The sequence below is a fragment of the Helianthus annuus genome, chromosome 2, assembly GCF_002127325.2.
Source record: "Helianthus annuus cultivar XRQ/B chromosome 2, HanXRQr2.0-SUNRISE, whole genome shotgun sequence".
In the NCBI taxonomy this organism is placed as follows: domain Eukaryota; kingdom Viridiplantae; phylum Streptophyta; class Magnoliopsida; order Asterales; family Asteraceae; genus Helianthus; species Helianthus annuus.
Window position 1 is genome coordinate 144,116,288 of NC_035434.2, and position 16,683 is coordinate 144,132,970.

The 16,683-nt window shown below is 37.7% G+C and overlaps 1 protein-coding gene across 1 annotated transcript; it reads left to right on the plus strand.

Annotated features, from left to right (window-relative positions):
* The first annotated feature begins 14,705 nt into the window (after positions 1-14,705).
* LOC118485928 lies at positions 14,706-15,526 on the plus strand. The gene is made up of 2 exons (XM_035982460.1): positions 14,706-15,034; positions 15,136-15,526. Exons 1-2 carry the CDS (start codon positions 14,706-14,708, stop codon positions 15,524-15,526), a joined length of 720 nt encoding a protein of 239 aa, XP_035838353.1.
* Positions 15,527-16,683: the final 1,157 nt, after the last annotated feature.

Below are 16,683 nucleotides of genomic sequence, written 5' to 3' on the forward strand. Positions count from 1 at the left end.
ATTATTTTACCATTATTATTATTATTATTATTATTATTATTATTATTGAGGCAATTATATTTTTGTCGTTTTTAATACAACTGTATTTCGTTAGTTTTTTTTTTTATCAAAATGTACAAAGTAGTGATTCATTCTATTCACATATGTGTAACCAAACATCACAATGGAATGGAATGATCTATTTCATTCCATTGTCCATTCCATTACCTCATCCATTCTATTTACCCCATACCAAACAGACCCTAAATTGTAAAAATTTAGATTTTTGAGATCTCATGAAACATCCTTAATGATTAATCCCTGATATTAATCATATGATTTATTGAACACAAGTTAAAAACCATCCAATTTATTGTAACAAGAATTCAAAATATGTTATGACATGATTAGTAACATAGCATTGTTTATTCCAACCAATCGATTTCTCATTCCTCATTGCATTAGTAAAACCATATTATAGTAATCTTGCATTTGTTATAAAAATTGGACGATACTACAATAAATACATGTGTTAGAAAATATTTAAGATTTTTTATTTAAAACCATATTTAACTTTGTATCTCTAGAATTTTTTTTTTTGTTTCAAAATAACTAGGATTTACATCGAGATAGTTGGTAAACGGGCAACAAGCTGTCCGGGAAATGAAAAATTAGGCATATAAATAGGACAGATTGTCCAAATCATTCGTCCCTTGCCCGGGAAATGCTGGTTCAATTTTCGTCTTGGCTGTAAATGAACCGATCGGTTTGGTTCGATTTGCAATTATAAATTAAAACTAAAATTTTATCTTTAACACTCTATTGGATCTTAACTCACTATATACTAATATACAATTATATTTTCACATAATAGCCGAATTAGCTAAATAAATTTTTTTAACACTAAAGGTAAAAATAAAACCCTATGCCGTTAAGCGATAGTCTTTGACCTGGACAGTCTACTCATCGCCTCATCGTCTCCATTCTCACCCTAAGTCAATCGTCTCACGCTCTCACCGTCATCGTTCTATACAATTTGCTTATCGCCTCATCGGCCATAGCCTCAGCCTCATCACCAGACACAACGTTGTCATTCATAAAAAACGTACTATGAAAAGTGGCATTTTTAAGGAATAAAAACTTGAGACCCAACATTATCACTGCCTCTCTCTGCAAATTTAAACTTGAGGGCACACTAGATAGTAGGACTGTCCAAATCATTTGCCACTTGCTCAATGTTTGCTCGGAAAATGCCGATTCGATTTTCAGTTTAGCTGTAAATGAACCTACCGGCACGGCTTGTAAACGGTCCAAGCTCAAGCAAAGATCCACTTAGTTCAACTCGGCTAGTGAACAACCCTACATATAAATGACATTGATGATTAAAAATCACAAATCTAAATCTAAAATAAGAAGAGTGAGTGACTATCTTATGATTTTAGTTTTAAAGAACCTATTTTAAATTAACATCCTAAAAAAGAACCTGTAGGACCTTTAACCATATGCTATGTTGGGTTGACTATTAAGATTTGAAAAGTCTTAAGTCAATATGAAGTCGTGTTCAAAGTTATTGGAACTGGTTGGGAGAAAGAGTATTATTTGACTTGGTATTCGAATTGACTCGGTGGGTTTCATCTTTGAACCAAATGTTGTTGTCATGACTCAAGAGGAGACTTACCATTTTGGAAACTATTATGTTTTATTGTTTCTATTACCATTTAAAGTTTTTTCCTTTCAAAAAAAGTTTTTTCCTTCCCAAAACATACACAACCAAAATATAGGTTTTCCTTACATTAAACAAAACACTTTGTTCACTATAATCCTTTCTAGAACAACCTAGTGAAGAACACATTCATGTATACATACACAAACACATATAAAAAAAATATAATAGTAAAGAACATAAATGAGATGAAAAAATTAAGGTAAGAATAGAAAGACTAATGTGAACTACTGGGAGTACTCTATATTATTAACAAATTAACAAATTAACAAACTATAAATAAACAACATTTGTATGCATATAAGTGTGTACCTTATGTTTAGGGTGGTTTTCAAAAAAAAAAAAAAAAATTAATGTTTCATTTTTAACCTAAAGCTATTTGTTTTTCTACTTATAACACAAAAAGTTTTCATCTTTTATAATTCAACCTTACAACTTTTGTACTTTCAACTTTGATCCCCACACTTTTCATATTTCGTTGATTTTTCGTTTTAAATTTTGCGAGTTAACACGGCGTAACGTGTGTGTGGTTCAACGTTTTAACATTTCGTTTTAGGCTTCATCCTAGATTTTGCGAGTTAACACTGCTCAATGTGCGTGTGTGGTTCAACGTTTTTACGTTATCTATCTTTTCCCTGTTTGACAGGTTCATTACAACGTGCGGGGTCCTAGATCGACTTAATTATTATTTTCTATGTTTTACGTTGCAATCTAATTTCTTTACATTAATACACCGTAACTTCAGCATTGGTTGTCGCTGGCGGTGTGGTATTGGTGCTATTCGGCACGGTTTTACGCCTCCGCCGAATTACGGCGGGTGGTAAATCTAGTTATTATTGTTTTAATGTTACTCTAAGGCTACAGGGGCAATTTTAATAAATTGATTAATTTAATGATATCCTGTAACTTAGTTTAAAAAAAACTAAACAATAAATTGTAGGACAAATTTCAATGTGTATAGGATTGTATGATACATGTATGATAATTTTTTGTATGTGTAGAATACATTTAAATATGTATAAGATTAATTTCAACAAATTTTCTAGAGAGATGACTAATGGTTGTTTCCATATATGTAGGACAAATTTCGATATGTTTAGTATAGAGTGTTTTATCTGACTAATTAGAAATAAGATAAATAAAGGTTACATTAACAGTGGTGGACTCAAGATTTATTTTCTAGGAGTGCGATCGGAGGGTTTTACTATATTTTTAAGGATTGCGATTAGGATTTTTGCTTAAACAATACACTATTTTTTTATTCATGGTAGCCACTCGCTATCACACGGATCATAGTAGGTCCGCCCTTGTCTACTAATAACAAAATAATTAACGGTTACACCATAATCTTCAAAGTTTCATCTTGATGTTAAAAATAAAGTTAAAATGGTTACATTATTTACAAAATTGTCATCATTATTTACAACTCTTGATTATATTAATGTAGGGTATATTTAGGGCGGCAATTCTTGACACGACCTGCCAATCCGACCTAAACTGACATGAGAAAACAGGTTTGTGTCGACTAATATGACCCGTTGAAAAAAACGGGCCGGGTTCGGGTTGACCTGTATAAAAACGAGTTAACATATTAACCCGTTTAACTATTTAGAAAAATAAACTTTTATATTTTTGTTTTTGTCTTTTTCGTTTCTACTTTACATGGTTAGTTATGATAACACATTATATTATTTATTTGTCACACTCATACTCATCATTAAATATATTATCGATAACCCGTTTAAAACCCAACAACTTGCTTGTAAATCGTCAACTTGTATGACTCATTTAAAATACGGGTTAAACGGGCCAGGTTCGGGTTCTGATTGAACATTATAACCCACCAACATGTAACCAGTCAACCCATCAACCCGATATGATTGACATCCCTAAATATATTAGTGTAGGGTGGAGATTATATTTTTTCTCTTTCTCATTTAAGAAGATTTCTTAAAAGATACCTATATATATATAGGGGAAACCATTTGAGAATAAATTTAATATGTGAAGAAAAAAAAAGAACAAAATCATAATAGTAAAACAATAAATAGTTTATAACTCCTTATGTTAATATCTCTAATTAGTTAGGCAAAAACACTTTATTTTACATATATTCCAAAATTTATCCTACATGTATCGAAATCTATCGTAAACATATCGAAAATTATTCAACACTTAACCCTACATATATCGAAAATTGTCCTTCTCTTTCTCTTTAAATTAGTTTGTTTTGAAATTTAAGCAAAAAATATGAACCAAATTCATTTGTTTCTACAACCTACATATGCTAAAATTATGCGTAGCAATATTACCTACACATAATCTAACACGTGTGGGAAAAATTTAAACGTTAAAAAACATTTGAAAAAACTAATTTATCGTGTTTTTACGTAGATAACATACACATATGTTTGTAAAATTAAAAAAAATATAAACAACTATTTAAAAAATTAACACTTTAGGTTTCATCTCACACTAAAATCTTCTTCTAAAATAAACCTCACCATATTTATATATATAGGGTTAGGGATAAAAACATATGCGAGTTGTGAGAACTTAAAGAACTCGACTTTACAAAAAGTTTTTTCAAATTTTTTTTTACCAAAAATCCTAAAAAAATCAACTTTTCCAAAGAAAAATAGTTTTTGTTTATTAACACCACACATAAAAAATGCTTGCAGGTGGTATAAATGTTGATTCATGATGAACTAACTTTTTATAGCAGGGTATAAAAGCTAAAACGTCACTTCGGTTTTTTTTTTTTTTTTTTACAACTATGATTTTAACATGTTAATCTACATGTGTGTAAAAATTTGGGGCAAAACTCACACAAAAAGCTGAAGTTCTCTAAATTCTCACAACTTTCTCTTGATCTTGATTCTCCCTCTCTATATATATTTTATAATTATGTTAGCACGTTTGAAAAGGTTAACTCATTGGAAACCTACCTTGTAATGAAGGTTAATAAGGCTATAATGATCACATTAAGAGTTGATGTGGTGTAATATAGTGTCATGAACCACATTCTTTAGTATTGAGGTAGGAAACACGTTTCCAAAATATATCTTTAAAACTCTTGTTTTTAATTAATATATATTAAATAACAGTATTGCCACTCTTCTACAAGTAATGAGTGAAAAAACACTTGACATGATATGATTGGTTTAATCTTTTCTGTATCCTTTCATAATTTAAACAATGCATGTTGCATCATCTTTATGCAATTTCCACTAAAGAAATACCAAGATCCACACATGTGTTATTTCATATTTTCTAGTCAAACATAACTGCCGACTTTGCTTCATTAACTGTCAAGATTTTTTCTAATGAGATAAAGTAGTTACCTTGTAACCGAGTTCTTTACAAAGCGCTGTGAGATTTCGTACCACAACTTGTGATTACATATTTGTTTTGGATTGAACAATATAAGGATTAGAAAATATAATATGCATAGCAAAGTACTAACTAGGGGCGAACCTAGCTTGTTAATAGGGGTAGCCCCCGCTACCCCTTGACGCTCTGGCGGTAGTGTAAATTTTGAAAAAAAAAATTAACTTTTTTTCGATTTTGTTATTCTTTTTTTTTAAAGAGTTAATTGCCCGGATGGTCCCTGTGGTTTCACGTTTTTTCACGTTTAGTCCCCACCTTTTGGAAATAGCAGGTATGTTCCCTATGGTTTGTCATTTTGTTACTCGGATAGTCCCCTGACATTTACTCAGGGGACTATTCGAGTAACAAAATGTCAAACCATAGGGAGCATACTATTGAAGTCTATGGGGTTCCACTCTAAAACCAATTGGTGATAGAGGAAGTAACCCAAGATCTTATTAATACAACCGGAAGGTCTTATTCTTTCGATGTGGGATAGGGCTCCTCCAATACCCTCCCGCACGTGTAACCCGGTCTATCAAGAGGTGTACACGTGGCCTTAACCGGAGCTGACATAGAGCCGTGGCTCTGATACCATATTGAAGTCTATGGGGTTCCACTCTAAAACCAATTGGTGATAGAGGGAGTAACCCAAGATCTTATTAATACAACCGGAAGGTCTTATTCTTTCGATGTGGGATAGGGCTCCTCCAATACATACCTGCTATTTCCAAACTAACTGCATGTACTCAGGGGACTATCCGAGTAAAAAAATAACAAACCATAGGGAGCATACCTGCTATTTTCAAAAGATGGGGACTAAACGTGAAAAAACGTGAAACCACAGGGACCATCCGGGCAATTAACTCTTTTTTTAAACGTTGTCCCTATAAGGATTTTCTGAATCCATCACTGAAACTAACTAAACTTGTTTAATGAATTATTAACGTAACCTGAAATCTTTTGTACCTTGGGACTGACTCCTCATAAGATGCATTTGCCCCAATGACGACTAGTAATTTCCTCATAGTAATTTGGTGATCTATAGTGTATTGTTCATCATCAAGTGTCCTCACAAGTATACTAGTAGGTTTTCTTGGGGCATAAGGATTACTTGTTTTAAATGTTTAATTTGTAACCTTAGAGTAAATTTAAGAAAAAGGAATGTGGTATTATCTTCTTCTATGTGTCCCTTATGCGATGAGACCGAGGAATCGGTTGAGCATTTGTTCACCGCGTGCTCGGTAGCCTTAAGGGTGTGGTCGGCGTTCAGTAAGTGGTGCAACATCCCGCCTCTATACCTTTTTGAATTTAAAGACATTTTAGAGATAAATAAATTCATCAAGTGTAGTAAGAAGGAGGAGAAAATCGTTTATGGGTTGGCTCTAACGCTGTGTTCCCGAGTTTAATAAAGGAAAGAAAAGGGAAGAAAGAAAATAAAGGGAGGAAAGAAAGTTTATCTTTCCAATTTGGAAAGAAACAAAATCCTTCCATTTTTCCACATCTCCATCTCTTCATCTCTTTCTTTTTTCCCATAAAAATAATCTTTGGAACACCATAACTCTTTTCTATCCTTCTAAATCTCTTCTCTTCTTTTAAAAATAAAACTCTGAAACACAGTGTAATAATGTCTTGGTGCATTTGGAAAGAGAGAAATGAAGTGGTTTTCAACCAGAAAAATTGTGACCCGAAAGATATCATATGGGAGTTAAAAGCGAGAAGTTTTGCATGGGTTAGAAATAGATCCTCTTGTAAATCTATTAGATGGTCGGACTGGTGTAAATACCCTTTGTATATGTTGTAGTTTGTCTTGCCCTTTGCCCGTTTGGGTCGGGGGTGTTGTTTGTTTGGCATTTTGCCCAGTTGGGTCGGAGGTTGTTTTTAATGAAGTTTAATTTTCAAAAAAAAAAATAAATCTTAAATGGGTTTCGTAAATATTTAATTGCGTAAGAAAGCTCCCCGAGAACTTCATTTATGCTCAAATCATCGAGATCGGTTAGTTATAAGATACTCAAATCTGAATCATAATAACAATGCATGGTTGATCAAAATACTCATGTTCTTACAAGAAGTTACTATACTGCTTAAATTGTTTTAACCATATAAAGATTTTTTTTCCCCTTAATTTGATTGAGCATTGTTATTAAGAACTTGTGGATACCTTCTTGTAGTTGAAATTATGATATATGGTTTAAACATTTCGGATCCTTTAGTACCAAGTAAACTAAATATATTCATTAGATGATTAGTTTCATATATGTATTATATTTTTCTGAGTAAACTGCCATTTTGGTCCCTGTGGTTTGGCCAGTTTTGCCAATTTAGTCTAAATCTCAAACTTATTACATCTGGGTCCCTGTGATTTGCATTTTGTTGCCATTTTAGTCCAAATTTCAAAAACCCTATTTTTTTGACTGTTACAACCTCCTATTTTGTCCTGTAGTGCAGGGGCATTTTGGTCCATGTTAATTTATTATAACATTTCAGTAATTAATAACATCTATCTTCAAGAACATCATCAAACTTCATCATCAAAACCCAGAAAATCAAGAACATCGTCAAACTTCATCATCAAAACCCAGAAAATCAAGAACATCATCTTCAAGAAAATCAAGAACCCATAACAAAACCAGAAACCATCACAAAAACAAAACCGATTTGTAAAAAGAAACGAGGCTCAGATCTGTATCTTCAAGAACATCATCAAACATCATCATCAAAACCCAGAAAATCAAGAACATCATCTTCAAGAAAATCAAAAACCGATTTGTAAAAAGAAACGAGGCTCCAACAACAAATCAAAACCGCCATGGCTGAAAACAGAGGTTGCAAGCGCACTTGCCCTCCTCCGATTCTGCCACGCCAAGCTGCGGAAAATCTCAAATGTTGACCCAATTTTGACTCGGATTAGGTGAAATCATCACAGCCTCGCAGTTTACTCAAAAAAAAATCATAACCACCACCAGAATACTCTGATACTCTGATCATCATAGCCTTGAAACAAACTTAATAAATAATAATGCCACTGCCAGAACAACAACAACAATAAATTATAGCAGATGCAGGGGGTTCAAGTTAATGATTAAAAAGCACAGATTCAAGTAACCACCAGATTCAAGTAACAAAAACCAATCCAATACAGATTCAAGTAACCTTGCATAAATCAACAAACGACACGTCATCACCATCTCACCAAGCACCACCACCTGCCACCACCACCACCCCCCTCTCGCCGCCAAGCACCACCACCCTCTCGCACCCCCTGCAACCACCGCACCTCTCTCTCTCTCTCTCTCTCTTACATAACAACACCATCTCCTTCAAACAACATTCCACTAGAAAGAGAGAGAGAGAGAAACAGGAGAGAGAGAGAGCCGAACGAGAGAGAAACATGAGAGAGAGAGAGAGAGAGGAACGCAGAGATGACGATGACGATGGTGGATCTGAGTTTCGGTAGGGACGACGCCGGAGATGACGATGACGATGGTGGATCTGGATCTGATCGATTTAGAGAGCATCGTGGATCTGGATCTGATCGATTTAGAGAGAAAAGAGAGAGAGTCAGTTATTTGGGGATGATGATGATGATTATGATTTATTTATTTATTTATTTGGGGATGATGTTAATAAAGAAAATGTAAAATAAAAAGCAAAATGACCAAAATGCCCCTGCACTACAGGACAAAATAGGAGGTTGTAACAGTCAAAAAAACGGGTTTTTGAAATTTGGACTAAAATGGCAACAAAATGCAAACCACAAGGACCCAGATGTAATAAGTTTGAGATTTGGACTAAAGTTGCAAAACTGGCCAAACCACAGGGACCAAAATAGCAGTTTACTCTATTTTTCTAGTAATGGTTTCATATTGTTATAAAAAATCCAAATTATGTTTCCACATAATCAATTACATATTTTTACATCTTTAGATTTTTAAATTTTTAACATGAATTAATTATATTGTGTTATGAATTTACATCGACATAGTTGATAAACGGACAACAAGCTGTGCTGCTACCCCTTTTTGAATAGCAAAACTAAGTCTTTTACAAACTACGTCCATAGATCCCGGGGTCATAACATTATTATGCATGGCTCTTTGAACTCAACTAAGTAGGGCCACAGCCTCTGGCGCCAGAAAACCAAAATTATCAAACGCAAATGGGATAAACATGTACTGGTTGTCAATGCACGCTTTCTCGTGTTTGGTCACTTTACTCGAAGCAGCCTTTAAAGCAGCCTGACCCACCGTGAAAGCACTACCACCTAAGCCCACAAGCGGGAAACCCTTGTTAGATCAACACATGCATGTTTTCCTCCTCCCCATCCAAATACCAGAATGTCGGTTGGTAGAAGGGTAGATCTCCCTTCCAACGGTGCCTCTTTCTTAGCAGAAATACCAGCGCGCCTGAATATGTCAAAAAGGACATCCTTTACCAAATCATGTCGGTATTTGAACCCCGAGAGCTCTCTACAATGAACTGCATGCTCCCCAAAAGAATCCAAACACGCCCTATGACAAACAGGGCATGCCTCATCAACTGGGAATGAAGAAATCATGATGCGATTCTTAAGGATAGTATGGTACTCCACCAGCGACATATGCTGGCCTAAAGCATCTATAGGTATAGCAAGAAGAAAATCTTGTGCATGTGGTACTCGTAGACACTCAAAAACGGCTTTTTGTCTAACGGTCAAGTCAAACTGTACTTCGATGTCGTGGACAATTTTACTAAAAAGAGCACTCGCCCATGCATGTTGGGCTTTAGGGGGGCGGTGTCCTTATTAGTGAAACCGCTGAAGTCAAAGCTTGGAATCGTATCACGAAGACAAGCTAAAGCACAAACATAATCAGAATCCATATCACATACGCCACTGTTTCTTAAGATGTGGTCTTGTAGCACCCACGATTGGGCCCTCGAGGCCACAAAAGCATAGGATGAAGCCTCTACAGCCGAATACAACCCCAAACCCCCAAACCTAATAGGTAAGGAAACAAGTCGCCATTGGAAGTCTCCAAAGAAAGGACCTCCATAAACCACCAATTCCTCAATCGCCTCACGCAAACCTTTGTCAAAGAATACCGCTGCATCTTCCATGTGTACAGGTAAGCATGTCCTCAAGCCAAAGAAAAGTTTGGCACTTATACAGGATCGAAGCAAGAGTAGTTCACTCTGCGGGTCACCTAATTTGGGTAGAAGACGCATCAAATCTACCGCCTTACCGCTCTTTTCTTTGCCAACCCACTAATAAAGCTTGCGTCTCTACTAACCCCCCCCCCCCCCCAAAGAAGCTTCACCCCCACTAATGGTCTCCTGATGTCTGTAGGAAATAACCCTTCATGAAACTTGCTACCATCACAAGAAGGCCAAAATAGCTTAGTTTTCTTAATATTAAGTTCAAGACCCAATGTTGGTAGAGACGCAACATTGGTACTTTCAATTGTGTCGTTACATTTTAATCACCATTAGAATGATCTACACATTTAACTTAATCTAGTTAGCTAATTCTTTACCGTTACTTAGGTTATAGCCTAGTGGTTAAGAGGAATTATCTCTTGTGGGGAGACCAAGGTTCAATCCTTGAAATATGTAAGTATTTAAAGGGAAAAATTAGCCGTTCAAAAAAAATTCTTTACCGGTTGTATCTCGACATAACTCATAGACCTTTCTTCTTCTTCTTTATTATTATTATTATTATTATTATTATTATTATTATTATTATTATTATTATTATTATTATTATTATCATTATTATTATTATTATTATTATTATTAGAGTAAATTACGTTTTTGGCCCCTGTGGTTATATCACTTTTACTATATTAGCCCAAAATAAGAATTTTTAACAGATCTGCCCCCATGGTCTCTATAACTATTCATTTTGGCCACTAAGTCTAACCAAACCCCCAACTCTGGTTAATTAATTAGCACATGACTTGCACATGATGTCTAAAAATGTAATTTCCCCTCCCCCCTTTTATGACTATAAATAAAACCCTAGATTATTTTTTTTCACTTCATCTTCTTCCTTAATTCACAAATTTCGAATCTGATTCAATCAAGATTCAATAAACAAACTTCTTAAAACAAGAACAATAGAACAATCATTCGGTTTTCAGCAAGTTTTAACCTGAAATACGCTCGAAATGTCGAGAAGTTTGAAAATTCTCACCGATATAAATCGGAGTTTATCAAATGAGTCTGAAACTCAAAATGAACAATCCGAAACTGTAGACACTTTAATCAAAATTCAATGAATTAGTCCGAAACTGAAATCAACTGATTTAGTCAAAAGTTCATTGAATCAAACTGAAGATCAATTTTCACTCGAGTGTTGAGTCAGATCTGTATTTTCACAGCTTCGAATCAAACAATCTAAACTTTAATTCAGAAACTAAGTAATCTATGATTAGGTAGATTATCAGTTGTTAACATCAAACGATTTAGATTGTTTCAAATCCAATTTTTATTCAAGAAATCTGTTTGTAAAACAATATAAGCTGTCTAAAAGCACCGTAGACAATGAACACATTTAAGAATGATCAGATTTTGATCTGTACATCACCAATCTTACTGAAATCAGTTCGAAATCATCAGACGACACACCGAATTTAAACCGAAATCGGTCGAAACAAGCTGAAATTCTTAATCGACACTCTAAAAGACACTGAAACACGTTTGAAATGAACAAACTTTGATCCGAAAACAGACTGATTCAATTTGAATTCAACAGAAATTCGATTCGATTTCACCGAAACTAATCGAAACTCGTCCGAATCGATTAGTAATCAAAGGGGGAGGGGAAATTACATTTTTCGAGATCATGTGCAAGTCATGTGCCAATTAATTAACCAGAGTTGGGGGTTTGGTTAGACTTAGGGGTCAAAATGGTTAGTTATAGAGACCATGGAGCGGATCTGTTAAAAATTCTTATTTTGGGCTAATATAGTAAAAGTGATATAACCACAGGGGCCAAAAACGTAATTTACTCTTATTATTATTATTATTATTATTATTATTATTACTACTACTACTACTACTTTTAATATCCAAGGAAATCGATGTTTTATTAAAACGACAACTAGAGCCACCTCTAGCAATATCAGTACAACATCATTATACAAGGAATATACAAGGAATATGTTAACATCAAATTTAAGCAAATCCTGTTAGGTGATATCTAACATTTGTGCTCTATGTTAACATTTGTTCCTATTATATTTTGTGGTATGTGACGAGGTATGACCCGGATCAGCAAACCTGACCCGGTCATTACTTATTATTTTATCACAAATATTTAATTATAAACGTTTATTCTAGAATGTTCTATTCTGCATAGCTAAATCACGTAACCAAATCCCCAATCTTTTGGGAAGATCATGTAAATCCCTAACTTATCGGAGCCCACCTAAGTTAGGGAAAACCCTAATGATAAACTATAAATAGAGGTAAACACCTAAGGTATGATCATCTTGCTCTCGTTTACTCTCTTTCTCTCTACATTCTTACTTTCTCCCCAAACCGAGACTTATTCTCACGCCGGAGGGTGGTTACAGGAATAACCCCATTCCTGTAACGAGTCCTAACGGTGTTCTGTTTTGCAGTTAGCTGTTCGGATCGCCAAAGAGTTGAAGTCCTAGCCGGAGCTTACCCATAAGGTCAGTGTTTCTTCATTGGCGCCATCCATGGGACCTTTCGGTAACAACTGCAAGACTGAACCCAATGGCAAGCGATCAGAACACGACAGTAACACCGAGTCAGGCAATGACAACCAGCAACCCATTGCTGGAAACGAACCCTGTTACCACCATGCCAGCTTCACCTGCTGTAACCAGGTCTCTCGACCTGGAAGTCGAAGCGGAAGGACCACCACCAGGTTTTGCAGGCACCTCTGTTGTCTACTCTGGGACGACAACAACAGACCTTTTCTCATACACCTCCTTGCAGTTCGGTCAGTGGAACCAACTGCAATAGATACCAATGTCTTCACCACAGCATCAACCATGAGTGCACAGACTACACGTCATAGCACTATGCCGGTTATCGCATCCGCGAGTCCAAGTGTTATTACACCGCCGATGAGCATAGCTCAATACTATCAGCCTTCGGCTACATACCCCATGCCGCCTCTGTACTCGGCAGCACTAACAGCAGCGTTATCCACTCCACCACACTAGCCAGTGGTCATGCCTGCATGAATAATGAACGCCCCAGTTACGCCGGGAAATCAAGCTTACTTCCCAGGATATTACTATGCACCCCCATACAGGTATTTACCCCCATATAATACCTAATCATACACTCCGCAGATGGCGGCACAAAGTTATGCTCAGCAATCGCCATACGCGGCTTATATGCCACCTTGGTGGACTTTTCCAACATCCCAGCCGGCTTACAGTCAGACTCCGCCAACGGCGGAACCCGTGTATGATAGAGGAAACGCATCCAGGCCTCGTTTTTCTCCAAGCGAAGGCCCCAGCTCTACACTGAATACCACCCCGGTTCAACCCCCTGTTACCCAGGGAACCAGTCAGAGCGGTGCAATTCCTCCAATACAACCCATCAATACTGAAGAAGATGATCTCACCAGACCTTACAAACCAGTGGACGCTACTTTTAAGTCCAAGTTCACCAGAAGAATAGCTGAAGCTCCAATCAAGGAAAAACCTAAGATGCCTCAAACTATGGGCAAGTACGATGGTCTAGGCGACCCTGATGACCATCTCAACCTGTTCAAGAGCGCTGGGGAATTAGCCTGTTGGCCCATGCCCCTCTGATGTAAAATGTTTGTCCAAACACTGGTAGGAGCAGCCCGGGTCTGGTGGGATAGTCTGCCCGTCGGGGAAATTGATAGCTTTGAAGATCTAGAGGCCAAGTTCACGTTGCTATTCAGCCAACAGAGAAGGCACACAAAGGATTGAAACGAACTCCTTCACATTCGTCGGCGAGACAATGAAACAGTGGAGAGTTTCATCGCTAGATTCAACAAGGAAAGCCTGGCAATCCCAGGTGTCACAAACGATCTAGCGTGTGGTGCTTTCCTACAAGGGGTAAATGATGACGAATTACTAAGAACACTCTATGGGAGGGATGGTGTACCTCCCACCATAGACGAAATCCTGAGGATAGCCAAGGTATACGTTACACAAGAAAATACCGTTGCAGCTAGTCACCTGGCCAACAGAAAAAAAGAGGCTCAGAAAAGCCAGGATGACAGAGAGCAGCGGAGCTCTAAGGGTAAAGATAGAGGAGACCGATATCAAAAAAGTGACAGAACAGACTCACGGTATGATAGATCTAGAAGCACCTACTCAAGAAACGAGCCCTCTTCTAAACCGCGGTCCGACTACCCTAACTTGAGCAAAACGCCGACAGAGATCCTGGCCTCTGAAAACCTCAAGTTTAACCCTCAAAGCCGTTGAAGGACACTCCCAACAAAGACACCAGCAAGTACTGTGAATACCACAAGGGGAGCGACCATGATACCAACGACTGTTTTCAATTAAAGAAGCAGATAGAGTATTTCGTGAAGGCGGGTAAGTTGGCTCATTTGGTGCGAGATATAAAACAGGGCCCGCCTCCCATCAAAGAAGAAAATGATAAAGGGGCGGGTAAGAGACAGCGAGAACTAAACATGGTGTACGCCGATAAGGGAAATGGGGCTAAATGGAGTTTCTCCACGCTCGAACCCTGGATGCTGGAAACCATGACAATCGAGTCATGCGTGGAAGATTTGCACCTCACCACTGACCCTCTAATCATATCCGTTGCGGTAGGTGATTATAATATGAGGAGAATCCTGGTAGACACCGGGAGTTCCGAAGACATCATCTACGAGCATTGCTTCAATAGAATGCAACCAGAAGACAGAAGACTACTTGAGTCAGTACACGCCCCTATTAAAGGCTTCATCGGAGAAAAGGTCGATCCAATTGGTCAGATTACTTTCCCAGTTACATTCGGGCAAGCCCCCCGTGAAAGAACCATACTCCTCATATTCCTTGTGGTACGCGCCGAGTCTGACCATAATGTGATCATTGGAAGGTTCACCCTGGGAAAACTAGATGCCATATTCTCTACAGCGCGGGGGTTCATGAAGTTCTCAACCCCGCGGGGTATAACAATGGTATATCGGGACAAACTGGGAGAAGTATCGGACACCAAAAGATAGGGCCTACCAGCGCTATTGGCCCAAAAAGGTGGGTACTAAGCACACACCATCCAGAGCAAACAGTGACAATAGGGGACAGTCTTTCCCCTGAAGTTAAAAACAACCTAAAACAGTTGTTAAGAAGGAATGCCAACATCTTTGCTTTTGAGCACTCTGATATGACGGGGATACCCCGGGATAAGGCAGAGCACAAGTTAGCCACACTCCCGGGCATTAAACCGGCCACACACGGTAAACGGAGCATGGCTCCTGACCGAAAAGCAGCGGTAGTTAAAGAAGTATGAAAGCTGGTGGAAGCTGGAATACTTAGAGAAACAAAGTATCACACTTGGGTATCAAACCCTATAATGGTTAAGAAACCAGACGGTACATGGCGGATGTGCATCGACTTCAAAGACTTGAACAAAGCACGCCCCAAAGATGCCTATCCACTGCCAGAAATGGACTTCAAGGTTGACTCTCTGGTCCCTTATAGGTACAAGTGCTTTCTAGACGCCTATAAGGGTTACCACCACATCAAAATGTCAAGAGAAGACGAGGAAAAGACGGCATTCCATACCGATGTGGGCATTTTCTGCTATACTAAAATGTCTTTTGGCCTCCGAAACGATGGAGCAACTTACCAGCGCCTCATGGATAAGGCTTTCGAAAAGCAAATCGGCTGGAATTTGGAAGTATATTTCGATGATCTTGTAATCAAGAGCAGAGAGGAAAAACAAATGCTTGAAGACATTGAAGAAACCTTCCAAAAGCTTAGAGAATACAATATTAAGCTCAACCCCAAGAAATGTTCATTCGGGGTAGAGCAAGGCAAGTTCTTGGGGGTGGTGGTCACTCGGGACGACTTTAAAGCTAACCCGGAAAAGGTAGCCGCCATAACGCGAATGCCCTCCCCCAGGAATTTGAAAGAGGCACAAGCGTTAAATGGGCGTCTAGTGGCCATAAACAGATTACTGGCAAGACACGCCGAGAGATCTTTTCCATTTATAAAGACGTTGAAAGATTGCCTTAATAAGAAAAAACTTTAAATGGACCAGTGAAGCAGAAGAAGCCCTGCAAGACATGAATCGTTTCATCGAGAAACTAACCATGTTGACAGCACCATACCCAGAAGAACTACTCAAAATGTATCTGGTGGCAGCTCACAACGCGGTAAGCGCGGTACTCATGGTGGAAAGAGATGGGAAACAAACACCTATATATTACATCAGCCGAGTTCTGGCGGGACCTGAAACACGGTATCCAACGCTCGAAAAGTTGGTACTGCCACTAATCCACGCTACCCGGCGTCTCAGAAAATATTTTCAAGGGTATCGCGTACAGGTCTTAACAAATTACCCGCTACAGCAAATTCTGCACAAGCCAGAGATCTCCGGAAGATTGGCTAAATAGGCAATTGAATTGGGAGCTCTAGATATCGAATACCGAAAGCGGACAACAA